A 19,248-nucleotide genomic window follows, 5' to 3' on the forward strand; every position below is an offset into this window, starting at 1 on the left:
CTTCTTGCAACTGCCTCGGTCAGTCATGATTTCAATCACTTCAATTTTTCCATACTGTTCAAAATCATCTCTTAGATGGTGTTCTTCAGTGTCTTCTCTCATGCCACCAACAAAAATCTTCTTCACAGTTAAGTGGGTACCAGGTCTTCGAGAATCTTCTCTTGGGATAGCACACTTTGGTTCCACAACTCTTCCATCCACCCTGTGTGACACTGCATTCATGGCTGCCTCCACCTCCTTCACAGGGGCATACGTGACAAACCCAAAGCCTCTGGATCTCTCATGACCACATGGTCCGTAAGCGCTCCCCAGTGCTCAAAATGGCTCCTCAGACTCTCATCGGTTCTTTCAGAGCTCAAAACTCCGATGTAGAGGAGGTTCAAGCTCTTTGGGAGACTCTGACTTAGACATGATGGCAGTGGGAGGGAGACTTTAATGATGCTTACTTGGCGGCGTCCATAGATAGGAGTCATCTAACGAATATATCTCAAGAGTATTCTTAATACTTATTATTTTGACATATTTTAAGACTACATAAAGTTTCAAAAATTGGGGCGCCTGGGTGGCTCAGTTGGTTGAGCGACTGCCTTCGGCTCAGGTCATGATCCTGGAGACCCGGGATCGAGTCCCGCATCGGGCTCCCTGCTCAGCAGGGAGTCTGCTTCTCCCTCTGACCCTCCCCCCTCTCATGTGCTCTCTCTCTCTCAAATAAATAAATAAAATCTTTAAAAAAAAAAAAAAGTTTCAAAAATTGTACAGAAGGTTCCTGTGTGCCAGGAACTCTCTCTTCACCCAGTTTCCCCCAAGATAGCATTATATGTAACTGTAAATGATAGCTTTATACATAACTGTAAATTGACATTGGGACAATACTATTAATTCATATAAATACTTCATTTGGGTCTCTAAGAAATAATTTTAAATATCTGAGATAGTGAGTGTATAGTATGCATCCTGTTTATTTTAAAATTTTTTTTATTTTTTTTTTAAAGATTTTATTTATTTTTTGACAGAGAGAGAGACAGTGAGAAAGGGAACACAAGCAGGGGGAGTGGGAGAGGGAGAAGCAGACTCCCCGCTGAGCAGGGAGCCTGATGCGGGGCTCCATCCCAGGACCCTGGGACCATGACCTGAGCCGAAGGCAGGCGCTTAACGACTGAGCCACCCAGGCGCCCCCATCCTGTTTATTTTAAAAGAAAGGGGAAGGATGTGTATGTATTTATTTGCTTCCAAATACCTAGAATATCTCTTAAAGGATATTTGTGAAATCAGACACGTTGCACTGCGTCCAGGAAGAACTGGGTGGGTAGCAAGGTGGCAAAGAAGTAGGGAGTATTTGAACTGTGTGTTCTTTGGTACCAATCCATCTATTTTTTAAAAGGAAATGAGAAATCTTTTTGTTACTCATACAAAATAATCTTTAAGTTAAATTTTTAAATGAAAAACACAAGGTGAATAAGTGTGAATGCATCCCTTCTGCAAAAAAGGGAAGGGGAGGAGCTGTGTGTCCTTGCCTCCAAGTGCACAGATTTCTCTGGAAGGATATATACGAAACTGGTAACATTGGTTTGCCTCCAGGGATTAAAATGGGCAGACAGAAGTGGGAGGGAGACCTTTTGTACCTTAAGTTTGTACCTTTTAAATTTAGACTGTGTGAATTTATTTCCTTTGCAGCAAAATAAAGGAAATTGAAAAAAATAAACCCTAAAAATGAATTGGTTTTACCTTGTAATTTTTTTTTTCCCCTCTAAAATACTTAGAGGCTTTTCAGCAACTCTCTGGCTAAAATCCAAATTTCTTAACTTGACAGTTAGGTTCTTTTTATAACTTGGTCTCATTATTTCCTGCCTAGAGCTTTCTGTTTCACCTACTGTGTTTCATTTTCTCTCCTCATAATCATGCACTTTCTGACATTTCTTTATTCTTCTCTTCTTGCTCCCCAGCCATCAGAAATCAGCTCAGGCTCACTTCTGGGACATTGTCCCCCAATAGTCCAGCCCTCTGAGATTTCTTTTTTTTTTTTTTTTTAAGATTTTATTTATTTGACAGAGAGAGACACAGCGAGAGAGGGAACACAAGCAGAGGGAGTGGGAGAGGGAGAAGCAGGTTCCCCACTGAGCAGGGAGCCCAATGCGGGGCTTGATCTCAGGACCCTGGGATCATGACCTGAGCCGAAGGCAGATGCTTAACGACTGAGTCACCCAGGTGCCCCTGGGATTTCTCTTTCTTCCAAATTCCTATATCAATGTTTTGTCTGCCCTACACATTTTGCTCTTTTTTTTTTTTTTAAAGATTTTATTTATTTGTCAGAGAGAGAGAGAAAGAGCACAAGCAGGGGGAGCGGCCAGCAGAGGGAGAAGCACGGTCCCCGCTGAGCAGGGAGCCCGATGTAGGACTCGATCCCAGGACCCTGGGATCATGACCTGAGCCGAAGGCAGATGCTTAACCGACTGAGCCACCTAGGCACCCCCACATTTTGCTCTTAACCCATACTCGCTTGTCTTATCAAGGGTGTGCATACTCCATCCCCAAATAAGATTACCAACTCCTTGTGGAGAGTGGCTAAGTATGTACGTTTTCTGAAATTCCCTTTTCTTTTTTTTTTTTTTTTAAGATTTTATTTATTTATTTGACAGAGAGACACAGCGAGAGAGGGAACACAAGCAGGGAGAGTGGGAGTGGGAGAGGCAGGCTTCCTGCGGAGCAGGGAGCCCGATGCAGGGCTCGATCCCAGGACTCTGGGATCATGACCTGAGCCGAAGGCAGACACTTAACAACTGAGCCACCCAGGCACCCCTGAAATTCCCTTTTCGTGGTAGAGTCTTATACTAGAGTGATAGCCCAGTGAAGCTTTTTTTTTTAATTCTGGTTTTTAAAAAAGATTTATTTATTTTAGGGAGAGAGAAACAGAGAGAGAGCATGCATGGAGTGGGGGGCAGAAGGGTTAGGGGAGGGAGAGAGGGAATCTCAGGCAGACTCCATGCTGAGCATGGAGCCCATTGCAGGGGCTTGATCTCACGATCCTGAGATTATGACCTGAGCTGAAATCAAGAGTTGGTTGCTTAACCAACTGAGCCACCTAGGTGCCCCAAATATTGATATATTTTAAAATATAACATTTCTGGAAAACAAGATACATGATAAAAAATTGTTTTTCTTTTTTCTTTTGGCTCATACATTTGACTATGTTTTGGAAAACAGGCCCTATTTTCCTGGTAACCATGGTCAATTAATTAGCTTTTCTGATATGTTATCAACTGGTTCTTGAGGTTCTCATTTTGAGTAAGTGACAGAGTTGGATTCAAATCCTGGCAGGTCACATCTCAGAGCTGCATGACTTCTATCCTACATTCTTTTCTTCATCGCAAGAGATGTTCGTTAGCTTCCCTCCAGTATAAAGCACTGTATTTAGACCTAATGGAGACAAAGTGTAAAACATATTCCTCCAGGAGTTTACACTCTATTGCATGTTGCATCAGTGTGTCCCTTGCCCATTTTATGGCTGCCTATGTAGTAGGTGCAGCCAGTTCTCAGGAGGCTCCTCATAGGTAGCCTTAGAATTAGAGAAAAAACTTCTGGAAAAATCGATCTTTGAATCTGAAGCCAGTAAGAATGAGGAAGCAAACAACAAACAAACAGTAATAGCTTATTTTTTTATTAAATCTTCACTAGACACTATATTTGAGCCATCTTGTCTCTCATATTATCTTTGCAATAACTGATTAAGGTGGGCACTCTCCTGACCCTCTTTTGCAGATGAGGTAAGAGATGTGACGGTGATCGCACAGCGAGTGACAGAGCCAGGATTCAAGTGCCGAGCTTGTGGCCCCTGGGTCCTTATGTTTAATCTTGACTTGATGTTATTGTTTTCCCAAAAATTAGTCACATGGACAAGTCACTTATTAATATTCTTGTCTTACTCTAACTAGACCATAAAATCTTTAAGTGGAAGGCTGTGCCTTATTTTCTTTTCTCCGCACATAATTATCCATAGCAGGGGTGACTGCATACTGTCTGTCCTCAGTATGCCAGAAAAATACATGGAAAAATGCATAAAAAATAATCATGGCTTGTAAATGTGATGTAAGACTTTGATATTCAGATTTGAAATTCAACAAACCAACTATGTACCAGGCAGTGTGAGGGAGTACAAGAGCATGAGTTTTGGAAGACTAGAAATGAGGTCTGTGAAATGCCTTGCCCAGGGAGGTACCCCATACATGGTACTTAGTTAATACATTTATACTCTCGGGTTTAATTTTTCTCACACACAACCCAATTAGGTGGTGTATTAATCCGCTCAGGCTGCCATAACAGAACACCACAGACTGGGAAGCTTAAACAACAGAAATTTATTTTCTCACAGTTCTGGAGGCTCCACATCCCAGATCAAGGTGCAGACAGGCAAGGCTTCTCTTCCTGGCTTACCGATAGCCCCCTTCTCTCTGTGTTCTCACGTGGCCTTTCCTTATGCTTGCACGTTGAGAGAGAGCTCTGGCATCTTTTTCTCTTAGAAGGACACCAGCCCTATCAGATGAGGACCCTACACTTGACCTCCTTAAAGGCCTTACCTCCAAACCCCTTCACTAGGGTTGAGGCTTCAACATAGGAATTTTGGGGGGATACAGTTCAGTCCAGAATGATAGTTACTCTTCCCATTTTACTACTGTGGAGATAGATATTCAAAGGAATGACCCTGGTGTTCCAGGAAGCCTGGCTGTGCTGTCAGATATTTTTTGACGACCCATATTTCCATAGGTTTCTCCTTCCTTGCAACCAAAATAAGCTCAACCATCTAATCCTTTCTAGAGGTTTTTTGTTTGTTTGTTTCCCCCTAAGAAAAGTCAGTAGAATCTTTTCTTTGGATGGTGCTGGTGAAACCCTGACAGTTTTTCCCCCTTATTTTCTTACCTTTATGTCTTCACCTCTCTTCTGTCATTTTATAATTAGCTGAGGCCACAGGGGATACAATGTAATTGATTAGTTCCACTTTCCTCTACATCACAGAACAGGAACCATGACATAGTCAGGCTTACCAACTTTGAAACAAAGCTGGGAATGGAAGGTTGTTCAGCATACAACAAACTCTGGGTGGTAATATCTTGTTTCCCTCTCACCAGAAAACATGTTATTCTTAATCTGAGGGCTGTGATATCGTTATAATTCAATATTCTCTACTTCATGTCTTCTGCCTACTCATGCCTTCTACTGCTTCATGTCATCCATTCTCTCTGTCTTACCAGCTTCAGTCAAATTATTTCTTTCCATCTTGAGTTCAAATCTCACTTAGAGAGGATCTGATCTGGTTCAGCCAGTCAGCATTCCTTTAGGTTACTGGTCATCCCTTTAGGTTTTGGTCTAATCATATGTGTTGCTCCAGTACAATGGAAAGAGTTCTTTCATTTATCACAGCTTGAGGAAAATATTCTTTGTGAATATACAATGGCTTTTTCTTCTAGTATCGTGTTTATGTCTCTTCTATAAGGCAGTCTAGTGTTATGGTTGACATTCAAGTTCTGGATTAAGAGTGTCTGGGTTTAGACCCTACTTCTACCACTTACCAGCTATCTGAACTTGGGGAAATTTACTTCACTTCCCTCTGCCTCAACTTCCTTATCTATAAAATGAAAATGAAAGTACAGCCTCATAGAGCTGTGAGGATTCAATGAGTTAAGGCATGTGAGCACTTAGCCCAGTGCATGCATAAAGTAAGTGCCTGGTAAGTATTAGCTATCATCCACGTGGAGCCCAACATGGGACTCGAACTCATGACCCTGAGATTGAAACCTGAGCTGAGATCAAGAGTCAGACGCTTAACCAACTGAGCTACCCAGGTTCCCAAGTTATCATTTCTAATTGATTGTCTGAGTATTCTTGCTCACTAGCAAGGAGGAAGTGAGTTCTTTTGCTAAGGATATCTCTAATTGTAAATTTACAAATAAGCATTTTATTTATTTATTTAAAGATTTTATTTATTTATTTGACAGAGAGAGATAGCGAGAGCAGGATCACAAGCAGGGGGAGTGGGAGAGGGAGAAGCAGGCTTCCTGCTGAGCAAGGAGCCCGATGCCAGGGCTTGATCCCAGGACCCTGGGATCATGACCTGAGCCGAAGGCAGCCGCTTAACCGACTGAGCCACCCAGGCACCCCTACAAATAAGCATTTTAGATATGCACTCTGTGGCTGATTAAGCAGCGTGATTAACTAAGGCTATTAGTTCCTGATGAAATTCATTCACCAATTCTACAAATGTTTATAAATACAGTCATTGGGGATATAAGATTAATGAGACAGAGTTTCTGCCTATAATCTACTTGGGGAGACAGGCATTTAAATAATAATAAATCAACTCAAAAGTGGGAGTACAGAAAAACAGAGTGTTCAACTTGCCCTAGACAGGAGCAGGAGCAAGTCAAAGGAGATTACATTTTGGAGGAGATACTTGACTGGCTCTTAAAAAAGAAAAGGGTGGGGTGGCTCAGTTGTTAAGCGTCTGCCTTTGGCTCAGGTCATGGTCCCAGGGTCCTGGGATTGAGCCCCGCATCGGGCTCCCTGCTCAGCAGGAAGCCTGCTTCTCCCTCTCCCACTCCCCCTGCTTGTGTTCCCTCTCTCGCTGTGTCTCTCTCTGCCAAATAAATAAATAAAATCTTAACAAAAAAAAAAAAGAAAAGGGCGTGGGAAAGCATGTCTGGCAGAGGTAACAGCAGAGATGAGAGATAATATGATACTTTCAAGGACCATGTAGGTTGTGCAACGGATCGTTAATCTTTTATCTTAAAGGCAATGGGGAGTCCTTGGAGGGTTTTATTTTGTTTTAAAATCTACCTTTATTGTTTTTTCTTTTGATAAGTCATATGTGCACATTATGAAGAGCAATTGACACACTACAGAGATATATGCATGGAAACTGAAGATTTCCAGTAATTCCTTTCCTGTCTCCTGAAATGATTATTACTACAAAGAGTTTGGAGTATATTTCTCTATTTTTCTTTCTCTCTATGCACATAGTAACAAATAGATGGTGATTATTATTATAATAGGAGAGGAATCTCTTATGTGTGCTTTTTATATATCTTTTAATGATTTAGTACTGAAGTTTTGCAGCAGGATATTAAGTTTGGAGGGTAAACTGGAGGGGCCAAGGCTGAAGAAAAGGAGTCAATCTCTACCTCAATAGATAAAGTTGAGTTTCTGTACCTGTAAACACTCATCAAGGCCTGCTAAGTTCCATGCTCTCTATGAAATTTTTTCTGATCATCTCAGCTCACAGTGTTAGTTCTCCCCTCCTAAAATTCATCTGCCTTCCCATCATATGTTGTGTATAACTTTATTATGGAGCTTAGCACATTCACATTGCATTGGAATCATCTATTTACTCTTGTCTTTTCCACTCAAACATGAAATTCTTAAGGGCAATCTTCTATCTCTAGTTCCTAGAATACAGTAACACTCAATGTATGTTTGATGAAGGCAAATGACTTTGGTTTTATTCAGCTCAACTGACAGAAATGTATCCTTACTATGTATCAGGCATTTGGATAAAAAGATTAGAAAGTTTCCTTATCTGTAATACGTATATGTAGATGTGTATATATATATATATAGTAGTTCTCATTTTACAGATATAGCAGTCACAGGTTATTATCATGAAGATGAGCCAAGTACAGGAATAGCCATAAAGCCAGGGGAAATTTTCAGGTGCCACTGAGCACCTTCCGAGTTTGACAGAAAATGTTATAATGTATCTTGGGGATAATCCAGGAAAACCTTCAGGGACAAGGCCTCAGAAATCTCTCACAGCCTTAGAAATCAAGAAGTCCTAGCTAGGATCAAAAGCTCAAATAACAACAGTGGTCAGGCAGTAGTGAATCAAAAGTTGGGAATGCTGGTTACACATTAGAATCACCTGGGAAACTTCAATGGCAAACCAATGGCCAGGTCCTACCCGTAAGTAATCAGAATTTCTAGGAGTATGTCCCCAGCCCTCGTATGTCTTTAAATCTCCTCAGGTGAGTGTAATGTGAAGCCAGGGGTGAGAACTACTGCAATTCTAAACCAATGAGGACAAATCGGTGAACAGGTGTGTCATTTCCCACTTACTCCTGTTGATTGTTGCAATGGGATCCACCAGCTTCTTTGTAAAAGTACAGATTTCGAAGTGTAATTTTCCAAACTTTAAAATGTTGGCAAGTAATTTATAATGTTAAAACAAAACAAATAAGAAAAACAACCAAACGCCACGGGAGTCAAAGAAAATATGGATAGGAGCCCTACTGGGCACTACTTCGTCATCTCCCTTGTAGTTCAGCCTTCGCTTGAAGAAACCAACTGGTACTGAGAGAGGTTAAGTAACTTGTCCAAGATTACAGAGCAAGTCAGTTTAAGAGTCAGGATTAGAACACGGAATTTAATATTCCTCCTGTGTCAGGCGAGGAACACTTGGAGGTGCACTTTAAAAAACGGGTAAGACTGTGGGAGGAGAAAGGGCGTTTCAGGCTGAAGAAAGCTCAAGCGCGCTGCCTTCAGTATCCCACAGTGATCAAAAACGGGATTCCTAAAACGTAAGGAAAGACGAGACTCTGACCAGGGGGAACCAGACACGCACGCGCCGTCCGCAGGTGGCGCCGTAGAGGGGAGAGGCAGGTCAGGACGGGCGGTGAATTACGACCTCTGCTGGCGACGCTCACGACTCCTGCCGTAAATGCCGTGTTCGGCGCGTGCGCACCTCCTTTCTTGTTCGGATTCCCTACGCTGCAGCTGGTATTGAGAGTCCTCACTAAGCCGCCGGGGCCGTCGCCATGGTGAAGCTGAGCAAAGAGGCCAAGCAGAGGTTGCAGCAGCTTTTTAAGGGCGGCCAGTTTGCTATCCGCTGGGGCTTTATTCCACTCGTGATTTACCTGGGTCAGTAGGAGAAGAACTTGGGAGGAGCCGGGAGGGAAGAGTGTGCGGAGGCCTTGTCTCCATTTTTGGCTTTCTAGGCGGGAGAGCGAGACCCGACCACGCGGTGCACGTCCTTTCGTGTAGTCTAGTCAGTGGGGTCGGTCTAACCTGAGTTCGAGTGCTTGGTCTCTACTGTTTTTTGTGGTCTTTAACAAGTCACGTAATCCCTCCCATTCTGTTTTTCCATCTGTAAAATGGAGGTGACCTACCTTTGAGAATTGTTGGGAGAGTTAGACGACCTGATGTATTTGAAAGCGACTCATTCACTCTGTCACTAGGTGGGTTTTCGGGGATATTTGTCCTCACCTCTTCAGGTGGTCCTAAGTGGAGAGAGGCCTGTAGGCCTCGTGAGGACGCCACTGCCTTGAAGTATGATTATGACATTAGTTGTTGGATTTCTCTGCTTCTCAGCTGTACAATGAAGGGTTTGGATGATTTTTGTTATAGATCCCATTTTATAGGTGAGGACATCGAGTCACAGAGAAATTTCGTTCCTTGCTGGAGGCTACACAGCTGTTAAGTGGGGAGCTTTGAATTCAAGTAATGGGACATCAAGACCCATACTCTTAAGCACTATGCCATGTCCTACCGCAGAGATTTATAAGTGCTCAGGCAAATATTTTCACCTAAGGCTGCACATTGGGACTTTATCCTATTTCTTGCTTTGAGTAGTTTTTTTCTTTTAAATTGAAGCATAGTTGACACACAATGTTAGTTTCAGGTGTACAGAGGAAAGGAAAAAGCCCCAGCTCTGTCAGTTGGGCATAAAGCTTGAAATTTTCTAAAACTCAATTTCACACTTTTAAAACCCTTTGGTTTTAACAAGGTGGTGCTTCCTATTTATTTTAGGTGTCATGCATTGTTCAAGATAAAGTACAGTCACTCTTAGTCTTGACAGAGCCTTTGATTTGGCTGGATGTGTTCCAGGTCGCTGTGGCTCCGATTTCCCCACGAAATGCAAGCCAGTTGATAATCTGGGGATACTTCAGTATAAGGACTTAGAAAGATCTTTTTCCTACCTATTTCAAATGCTTTTTTAAAAAAGCATTATTCTCCTAGATCTTAGCAACTTTGTGTAGGTGTCCAGGATTAGAACACGTAATTATGATAGCCTGCTCTTACAGGCTATGTTGCCCCTTCTCCCTCTCCCCTCCTCAAGCTTTCACATCATGGTAGAAGGGCCCAGTTCAGCTAGTCAAACACTAGATCTAGCTCTCCTTTTAGCCAAGAAAGATATGGGGACTTTGATCCTTCCCCTTCTTTATGCCTCCTTTTTCCGTTGTGTGTGGGGGAAGGGGGGGAGGTCCTTTTTTTAGCCTACTCTTGCCTTCTTGGTCCCTCTGGTTTCTTTGCTGCTCTATAATTCTTTATATCTACCTTTCCCTCCTCTCCCTTTTTGTGATTCCTTTTCTACAGCCAGAAAGCAGAAAGGTGTAGCTGGTTGCTACGTTCTGTGTATCAAGGGCTTTGGTTTGAAGAGAATGTTCCCCCCAGCCCCTTAGAGTTTATTTTTCTTTTTGTGCACACCGCTGTATTCTCTTTCTTAGAAATACCATTATGGTGATTCTCCACCCTAGCTTCCAACTCAGGTTGAGAGTAATGTTAGAGCTATCTTTTTAGTACTTCTTCCTTGTTAATAATTGTCTATTTCTTTTCACGTCCTAGAAATTTAATTTTGTGTCTAACCTACTTCCCAGGTAGTTTCTTTTTCTTCTCCACCTCAGCTCTCACAAAAACCTACAACTGGATTGAATTTCTTGTATAATTTAGGTTCATACATAACTTTTAGGGCTTCAGGGAGTATGTGGGAATATAGTGGTATAAAGTAGAACAGATGGTGACATGATAAAAATTCTGTTTGGACATTGATTAACACAAGATTTTAATGAATCACCTCTTGGAAGACCATTCTCCATGGTGTCTTGAATTTCTGCGAATCTTGTGAGCAGATTCTGACCACTCTTTGTTCCATATTATCTTTTTAAGGATGTTTGTGGAGTGAACAGCCTTGGAAAATAGTATTTCCTTTTAGAGCAAAGGGGAGACTGCTCACTGCCCATTAAAAAAGACTGGTTCTCTAAACTCAGGGTTCATCTAAAAATGATGACATTCTGACTGTAGTTAACTGCTGGGAGTAATAAACTCTCCTTTGTTTCTGACTCAGGATCTTGTGTCTTCTACCAGCATCTGTGAAACTGGCAGCCTACCTTGTTGTCTTGAAAATGGAGTAAAATTTCCTACCCCCACAGTTCTTGATGCTAACTAATTTTAATCAATCAGCAAATTAGCATATATGTTATCCAGTTAGTTAATAAATATATTTTAAATGGTAAAAGGCTTATTTAATCATACTTGTAATAAAAGTGTTGACTTAATTAGGTTGTTAAACAATAACTTGTTTTTTTTCCACTCTTTTTTTCTTCCAATCTTTGATTGCTTTATACAAAGAGGTTTGTAGGGGATAAAATAAGATATCCTTAATTGTTTTTTAAAAATGTAGTTTTTAAAAAAATCTTTTTGCTCTTTGTAGTCTTTTATCCAGTATGATTTAGTAGTTGTGTCATCTTTTTTTCTGGTAATAACTAAGAGTGAAAGTACATGCTAAGGGCTATAGTTCTAATTGTGTATATAATAAGAATAAGGTTATTTGTCCTCCCTACTGATGAATCTTGGACATAATCTCATACTCTAGTTAAAATTCAAGACTGATCTTAGCACACAGGTAAATATAGATGGTGCTAGTAGATGATTCTAGCTACCCTAGGTTGATTTGAAAAGAAAAAAAATGAAAGTCTTGATAAATGTTTTGTCTGCTAGGGTTTTAATTACTGTTTATTCTCTTTCTCCTCCTTCCCCTTCTCCCCCAGGGTTCAAGAGGGGTGCAGATCCTGGAATGCCTGAACCAACTGTTTTGAGGTATTGCTCTTACAAATAAATATTTCAGGGCAAATGTTCATCTATTAGTGCTGAATCCCTGGGAAGCAGAAGAGTCCTAGTGGTAGGCATTGTAATGGAACTGTACTAGTCAGTATGGTTTTGGGCTGTTGGAAACTGCAGCAGTTTGCAGACCAGTCTAGCTTGTGTTATCAGGTAATTGCTTTCTCTCCCCTTCCTAATTTGCATTTACTGTACCATATTATAACCATAATGAAACATATTTACAAGAAAAACAACAAATTTATCATCCTACCACTTTGAAAGGTGAATGAACTCTTTTTAATTACCCATATTTGTGTTATCTTCATTCAGATAAATATAGCCTTTTAGATCATTTTAACAAGAACATGTAGGATTTTGTTTTCTTCACTAAAATTACAGTTGATATCCCATATATTTTTAACTTGTTGATTACTTAGGTTTTTCAGTAGTTTACATAACAGTATAGTGAACATTTTTAGATGGATTTTGTAGGTTTTGATTTATTTCCTTACGATAAATTCTCATGGGAGTAATAAGTCAAAGTGTATGAACATTTATGACCCTCAAAATGCATTGTCAAATTTCTTTCTCAGAAGCAGTCTTGCCAGTGTTAGATAAGCACTTCTGAAAACTTCACACACACACACACACACACTCACACTCGTACACACACTATACATATTCATATACTTGTAAGTGTACGTATATATGTATACTTGTGAAAGCTGTATGTGTACGTGTGTGCATATACATATATATAAAGGCAGAATCTGAACAGGTAAGTTTGCTCTTTAGGAAGTGCTGATACTTGTGGCACGATGATGACCAGGACTTGCACAGGTTCTGTGTGATTTCATCTTGATCCTCTGTCTTACAGACCTTTCTTGTGGATTGCCCTAATAGACTTTGCACTGGCTATTCTAGGTTTTCTGTTTCTTCAAATCCTAACTCTGAGCCACTTTTTTCCTAGAATGGGCAGAAAGTAATAGTAGTATCTATAACAGTTATCTGCGATGGGTTAGCCACTGTTTTAGGTGCTTTATATACAGTATCTCTAATTGTTACTTCAGTATTTCCGAGCAGGTCACGAAGTCGGCAGAATGGTGGAATACATCTGTCTCCAAAGCCTACACTCTTTCCAGTGGTCATGTGGGCTCCCCCAGATAATCTTACCTCTTTTCTTAGCACAGTGCCATCTAATAGGAATTTCCTTCACCCCCTCTGCCTTACTGGCCTCTCCTTTCTGAGAGGAAGGGGTTTTTCTTCTCATAAGTTTCCACTGTATGTGCCCTCGATTTGTCCATTTCTAAACTTTATTTTTAAGTAGTATCTGCACCCAATCTGGGCTTGAGCTTACAACCCCAAGATCAAGAGTCGCACACTACTGACTGAGCCAGCCACGTTGTCCCCCAATTTGTCCATTTCTGAAGTTACCTTTTTTTCCCTGATAAAGTTCTTCAGTAAGTGGTCTTCACTCACTGCTTCTTTCTTCACTTTCCTCTCCCTTTAACCATTTATGATGCGGCTTCTTAAAACTGCTTTCAGAGATCTCTAGTAAGTTCCTTTTTTCTTAGCCTCTACCTTTTGAATTGTAAAATGGGGACTTGAGGTAATGTATCTGCTATTTACTAGCTGATTGACCTCAGAGCAGTTATTTTCATAGGGAAATCTTTAGAAAACATCAGAGAAGGGACTACCTGGTCAAGCAATGTGAACATTTTCCAAGTACTGGAAATTATCATCAAATACCTTTTCCCAAAAGGCCATTAGCCTTTCTAGAGTGAAGTGTTTCCTCTTTTATAAGTTGGGTATAATATCTACTTCATAAAGTTTTTATGAGGATTGGGTAAGAGTATCGTATATTAAGTATAATGAGTACTTGGCAAGTAATATGTGAGCAGTAAACTGTTAATAGTAATTTTTTTTTTTAAAGATTTTATTTATCCATTTGAGACAGAGAGAATGAGAGAGAGAGCACATGAGAGGGGGGAGGGGCAGAGGGAGAAGCAGACTCCCCGCCGAGCAGGGAGCCCGATGCGGGACTCGATCCCGGGACTCCAGGATCATGACCTGAGCCGAAGGCAACCGCTCAACCAACTGAGCCACCCAGGCGCCCAATAGTAATTTTTAATCTTCTCTGTGTCATCTTCACCTCACTTTTTTTTTTTTTTTAAGATTTTATTTATTTATTTGACAGAGAGAGACACAGCAAGAGAGGGAACACAAGCAGGGGGAGTGGGAGAGGGAGAAGCAGGCTTCCAGCCTAGCAGGGAGCCCGATGTGGGGCTTGATCCCAGTACCCTGAGATCATGACCTGAGCCGAAGGCAGACGCTTAACGACTGAGCCACCCAGGCGCCCTTCACCTCACTTCTTTCTCCTGTGAGAACTTGCTCCAGCTACAAGCTACTGCATGCTAATCCCAGAACAAACTGTATATTTTCGTGCCTTTGTCCCAGTGCTTGTGCTCCCTTAGCCTGGAATGCTCTTTCCCTTGTTCCCACTTGATGAAAACCTATGTCTAGAAAAGCCCAATCTCAAATGTCATCCCTTCCTTAAATCTTTTCCCCCTTCTCCTAGCTGAAACCTCTCTAGTTTTTGTGTTCCCATAATACTCATTTGTGTGCATCGTTCTCTGCCTTATATTGTGCTTGTTGCTTATTTACATTACGTTATATCCTGTAAGCACCTAAAGTAGCTGCCAACAAGAGTTGAATTAACTTAATTAAATGACTCTGACCTTTTTGGACAGGAATTAATACAGCACTGCATCTTGTGGTAGGACTTTTAGACTGGATCTGCAAGGTGGGAAATAGCATTTTTTGTGCCCCAGGTGATCCAGGATCCAGAGGTGGGAATAGAATGTGCCCTTCTATTGTACTTCTTTTTGGCTTCAGTTATCCCACCAAGAGTTGACCCTTCAACGTTGCAGTCTGGATGGAGCAGCCACCCCCTGCTTTTTCATTTCTTCACAATATGTCTTCTTAGTGCTGCTCTCCTCTCTGGTGCTCGTTCATTCTTTTCTGTCATTAGGAGCATCTTCTGGTTTCCTTCCAGGGGTATTTGCAATTTAGGGAAGAATAATACTTATCTAAATATAGTTCATGATTTACTGGTCTGCTTCCCTTGCTAAGTTGTTGGGTTCCTGGGGATTAGGACCATATTGGTCTTAGTGTCCTCTTTCACCCAGATAGTGCATTATCCGTGGTCAGCAAATGTTGGTTGATATCAGTCCATATACAAAATGCAGTATTTGAATGAACACGGAGCAGTAATTAGTAAAACATTATTTAGGCAAAATATATGAACACTGATGGGGCGCCTGGGTGGCTCAGTCGTTAAGTGTCTGCCTTCGGCTCAGGTCATGATCCCAGAGTCCTGGGATCGAGCCCCGCATCAGGCTCCCTGCTCCATGGGAAGCCTGCTTCTCCCTCTCCCACTCCCCCTGCTTGTGTTCCCTCTCTCGCTGTGTCTCTCTCAGTCAAATAAATAAAATCTTAAAAAAAAAAATATATATATGAACCCTGAGGTTAACTAAGAGAATACTTGTTCACATTGTCTGTGTAAAGCCAAGGAAGATCTTCTTTTCTCTTTATTTTGGATGCTCATTACCACTGAGGAGACCTTAATAGATGAATAGTTCATTTTTATATCTTAACTCTATGCAAAAATACTTGGCATTTAATGGGAAATTTTAAAACACTTTTGAAAATTGGAAATGGATGCTGGGCTTTTTCCCAGGCAAAGACAAATACTTAAAAAAAAAATTCAGAGAATGTTCAAGTTATCATTTGGTAATGCAGTTTTATTTTATGTGACATATTACTGGAAACCACATTTTTAATCAGCAAGACTTAGAAATAAAATACCTCTTGTCTTCCTCCAGAATCCTGTTGCTTAGTCAGGAAATGGTTTAGGAATTTGGGCTAGTTAGTGGCTGGGAATGTTTGAGGTAAGGGTTGAGGCTGAAATGAAGACTAATAATTGTTCCTGGGATGTGTGTGTTGTAATGGTTAAGAGCACCTGGGTCAGGGGCCGCCTGGGTGTCTCAGTCAGTTCAGCATCCGACTCCTGATCTCATCTCAGGGTCATGAGTTCAAGCCCCACACTGGGCTCCACACTGGGCATGGACCCTACTTAAAAAAGAGGGGGGGGGCACCTGGGTCATATCACTCTGCCACTTAAGATGGGTAACCATCTCAAAGCCTTGGTTTCTTCCATGTATTTAAAATAAAAGTCATAGTTGGGAGTTGGGAAGTTTCTACACGGTACTGACCCATAGAAAGCATTCAGTAAACATTATTTTCAGCTTTACTATGTGGTATCTAATAATGATATGGTTTTATATTGTGGGTTCATCAGTCCTTCATGTTAATGAAAATCATTAATCATTTATCTTTTGACAGACCTCAACTTATATTTCCCTTTTTATTTACAGTAGGTAACCACACTCAAAAGTAACAAACCTGTATTTCTTTAAATATATATATCTTAAATTTTTTGCTCAATGAGATTGATCCTTGTCTTATAGTATCTCTGAATTTGATGAGTAAACACAAACGTAAATGTATAAAATCTTCTAGTTCTTAAACTATGTTTAAGTTTTTACTTTGGGGTTTAATTTATTTCTCCTCTTCACAAACATTTTAGCTTACTTTGGGGATAAAGGTCATCTGGATTTGGAAGCAATCAATGGACAGGAACAACATGGAAGGTGTGCGCTCTGGCTGGGATAAGAGATGGGACGTCGTTCAGACATTCACCAGTTGAATGGCACAGGGCTCTTCTCAGATGAATCTGTGGCAGAGTGGAACCTCTCCTGACTTATTTATCATAGACTGTACCAAAATAAATGTTTTTAACAGTGTTATGTCTTGAGTCCTTTTTGAATCAAACATAATGGGCTATTAGGTAAAAATTTAGCCTTTTGTACTTTTTCAAAGCAGTGAATCTATATATATGCCTAGATGCTACCTTGGAAAATAGAACTTTCAAGTTAATTCTTGGCCATTCACTTAACAAGTGGATTCCACTTCCTTTTGCATTGAATTAATAACTCCCTCTGGGATTTTCTAAGGTAGTAAAAGTAGAGAGTTCTCAGTTTGTGGTGAACTAGCCCTTTTTGCATGTCATTGGAGTAAAGTTGTCACTGAAAGAAATGGGTTCTGTGACTCTGTTGGTAGGGGATGGGGATGGCTTTGGGGAGTTGTGTGCCTGATTTGTCAGTTAAATTAGTCTAAGATTTCCCTCATTGGTGTTTGGAATTTAGAGCTGTCTGGGCAAGAGCCTATGGATAGTTACATAGAATAGTAGCACTTTCTACTAAAACAATTAATGGGAATTAGTTTTCAGTATCAGATCCTGGTTTCCTGGGACCTCTGCATGTATTTGCATGCTCCATGGAGCAAGCCAGCCAGGTGCCCCTCTCTACCTGTATTTGAATCCTATTTTAATTTAGCTTTTTCTGTAACTCTAACAAAATAGCTCTATTTACTTAGAGAATTGTAATTAATGGAGGAAAGTTAAAGGAGGCCTGAAACAAGATATGATTTGGGAGGAGCCCATTGGCTTGAATGTTTTAAACATACAGTGTTTAAGTAGAGAATAATCATGAATGTAGTCTCAGGTGACTAGAGCTGTCATTCCCAGAAAATTCTTCCTTATTTCTGATGTAAACCCTCTTAACTAAGCCTATTTCCTCAAGTTTTGTTAACTACCATGGAGACGTAGGAGACTATTATGGAGCCTTATTGCATAATGGGATTTTAAAGTGAAATTCCTGAGAGCTAACTGCAGGAAAGTCATTTTTGGCAAGCACTTAATGTAATTGCTTCAACATCTCTATGAATCTAGGCACTTAATAATTTTGCTAAAAACTCTTAGCAGTTTTTAAATCCCGTAGAATTGCTTAAGAATATGCCCCCCCCTCCCAGTCCTGGTTAAATTTTAGTGTTTGTGAACTTATGTTTAGTTAGAATTGTTGTGCACATTAACATCTCTTTCTTGCACAGGATTTTCAGAAATTGAGATTGAGAAAGTAAAACTATGTCAGGTGTCCATTTTGATAAAATACTAACATGGATTGCAAACTGGTTTTGTGTTCATTGAGGGTTAGCTTGTAGCTGTCTTTAAAAACCCAGTAGATTTAAAATCTTTTTTTTTTTTTTTTTTTTAGATTTTATTTATTTGAGAGAGAGAGACAGCACAAGTGGGGAGGAGAGGGAGAAGCAGGCTCCCCCCAGAGCAAGGAGCCTAATGCGGAACTCAATCCCAGGACCCCGGGATCATGACCCGAGCCGAAGGCAGACACTTAACCGACTGAGCCACCCAGGTGCCCAAAACCCAGTAGATTTTAAAGTGAGAAATCCATAGTTAAGTAGGAAGGGACTAGTTCTTTGATCTTCTGTCTGGGGAAGCTAAGGAACAGAGTTGAAGCACTTGTTCAAGGCACAGGTAAGAGCTGAGACTAGTACACCCTTGAATGTGTGTGTATATCTTAAAGTGAGATCTTAAAGTATGAGATGTTTACAACTAAGCTACATTTTATAGAATTTTTGTTTTTAGGGCAGTGCAATCCAACAAGCATTGGTCTCTTCTGTGCTAGACACTGCAGAGCCCATATAATTAAGATTATTTCTGACCTTGATTTGCTTAGGCAAAAACACTGAGCTGATAGGATCTGGTTTGAGTCCTGGTCCTGCCACTTGGTTCCTAGCCCTTGGTGAAGTCACTTAATCTTGAGGCTTCGGTTTCTTCCAAAAAATAGGAATAACAATACTTGCCCTAAGGTGTTATTTTCTAAATTGATGGTTCTCATAGCTGTTCCCAGACTGGCATCACCTAGAAACTTTTGTTATAAGTGTACATTTTCAGGTCTGGAAACAGGGTGAGGCCTAGCAATCTCTGTGATTTAAGTACTTCAGCCATTATTTTGAATTATTCACTTATTTCCAGATAGTTGTGAAGTTGCATGCAGTGTTAGAAATGTTACAGAAAGATCCCTGTGTCCTTTACCTAGTTTCCCTCAATGGTGACATGTAAAACCACAGTGCAGTATCAGGGTATTGATTATTGGTGAGTCAATTTTTCTGTTACCCCAAGGATGCCTCATATTGCCCTTTTATAGCCACCCTCACCCACAACCCACCCCCATGCCTAGCCCCTGGCAACTAGTAATCTGTTGTCCATATCTATAACTGTCATTTCAAGAAAGTTATATGAATGAAATTAATACAGTAAATAACCTTTTGGGATTGGCTTTTTTTCACTCAGCATATTTGTTGAGTCATTTAGGTTGTGTGTATCAGATTATTCCTTTTTATTGCTGAGTAGTATTCCATGGTATGGATGTACATGGAGGACATCTGGGTTCTCAGTTTTTAGCTGTTAGG

The 19,248-nt window shown here is 40.7% G+C and overlaps 1 protein-coding gene across 1 annotated transcript; it reads left to right on the top strand.

The window, feature by feature from the left end:
- Positions 1-8,707: 8,707 nt before the first annotated feature.
- TOMM7 (translocase of outer mitochondrial membrane 7) lies at positions 8,708-16,727 on the top strand. Its single transcript, XM_032401954.1, has 3 exons — positions 8,708-8,901; positions 11,808-11,856; positions 16,508-16,727. Exons 1-3 carry the CDS (start codon positions 8,799-8,801, stop codon positions 16,521-16,523), a joined length of 168 nt encoding a protein of 55 aa, XP_032257845.1. The 5' UTR covers positions 8,708-8,798; the 3' UTR covers positions 16,524-16,727.
- The last annotated feature ends 2,521 nt before the right edge of the window (positions 16,728-19,248 follow it).

The sequence above is a fragment of the Phoca vitulina genome, unplaced genomic scaffold (assembly GCF_004348235.1).
Source record: "Phoca vitulina isolate PV1807 unplaced genomic scaffold, GSC_HSeal_1.0 scaffold4, whole genome shotgun sequence".
NCBI classification, from domain to species: domain Eukaryota; kingdom Metazoa; phylum Chordata; class Mammalia; order Carnivora; family Phocidae; genus Phoca; species Phoca vitulina.

Bases quoted from the DNA above. Each gene is read 5' to 3' on its own strand.
- TOMM7 (XM_032401954.1), top strand. From the start codon at position 8,799: ATGGTGAAGCTGAGCAAAGAGGCCAAGCAGAGGTTGCAGCAGCTTTTT. The intron at 8,902-11,807 runs GTCAGTAGGAGA...CTTCTCCCCCAG, and splicing joins TCCACTCGTGATTTACCTGG to GGTTCAAGAGGGGTGCAGAT.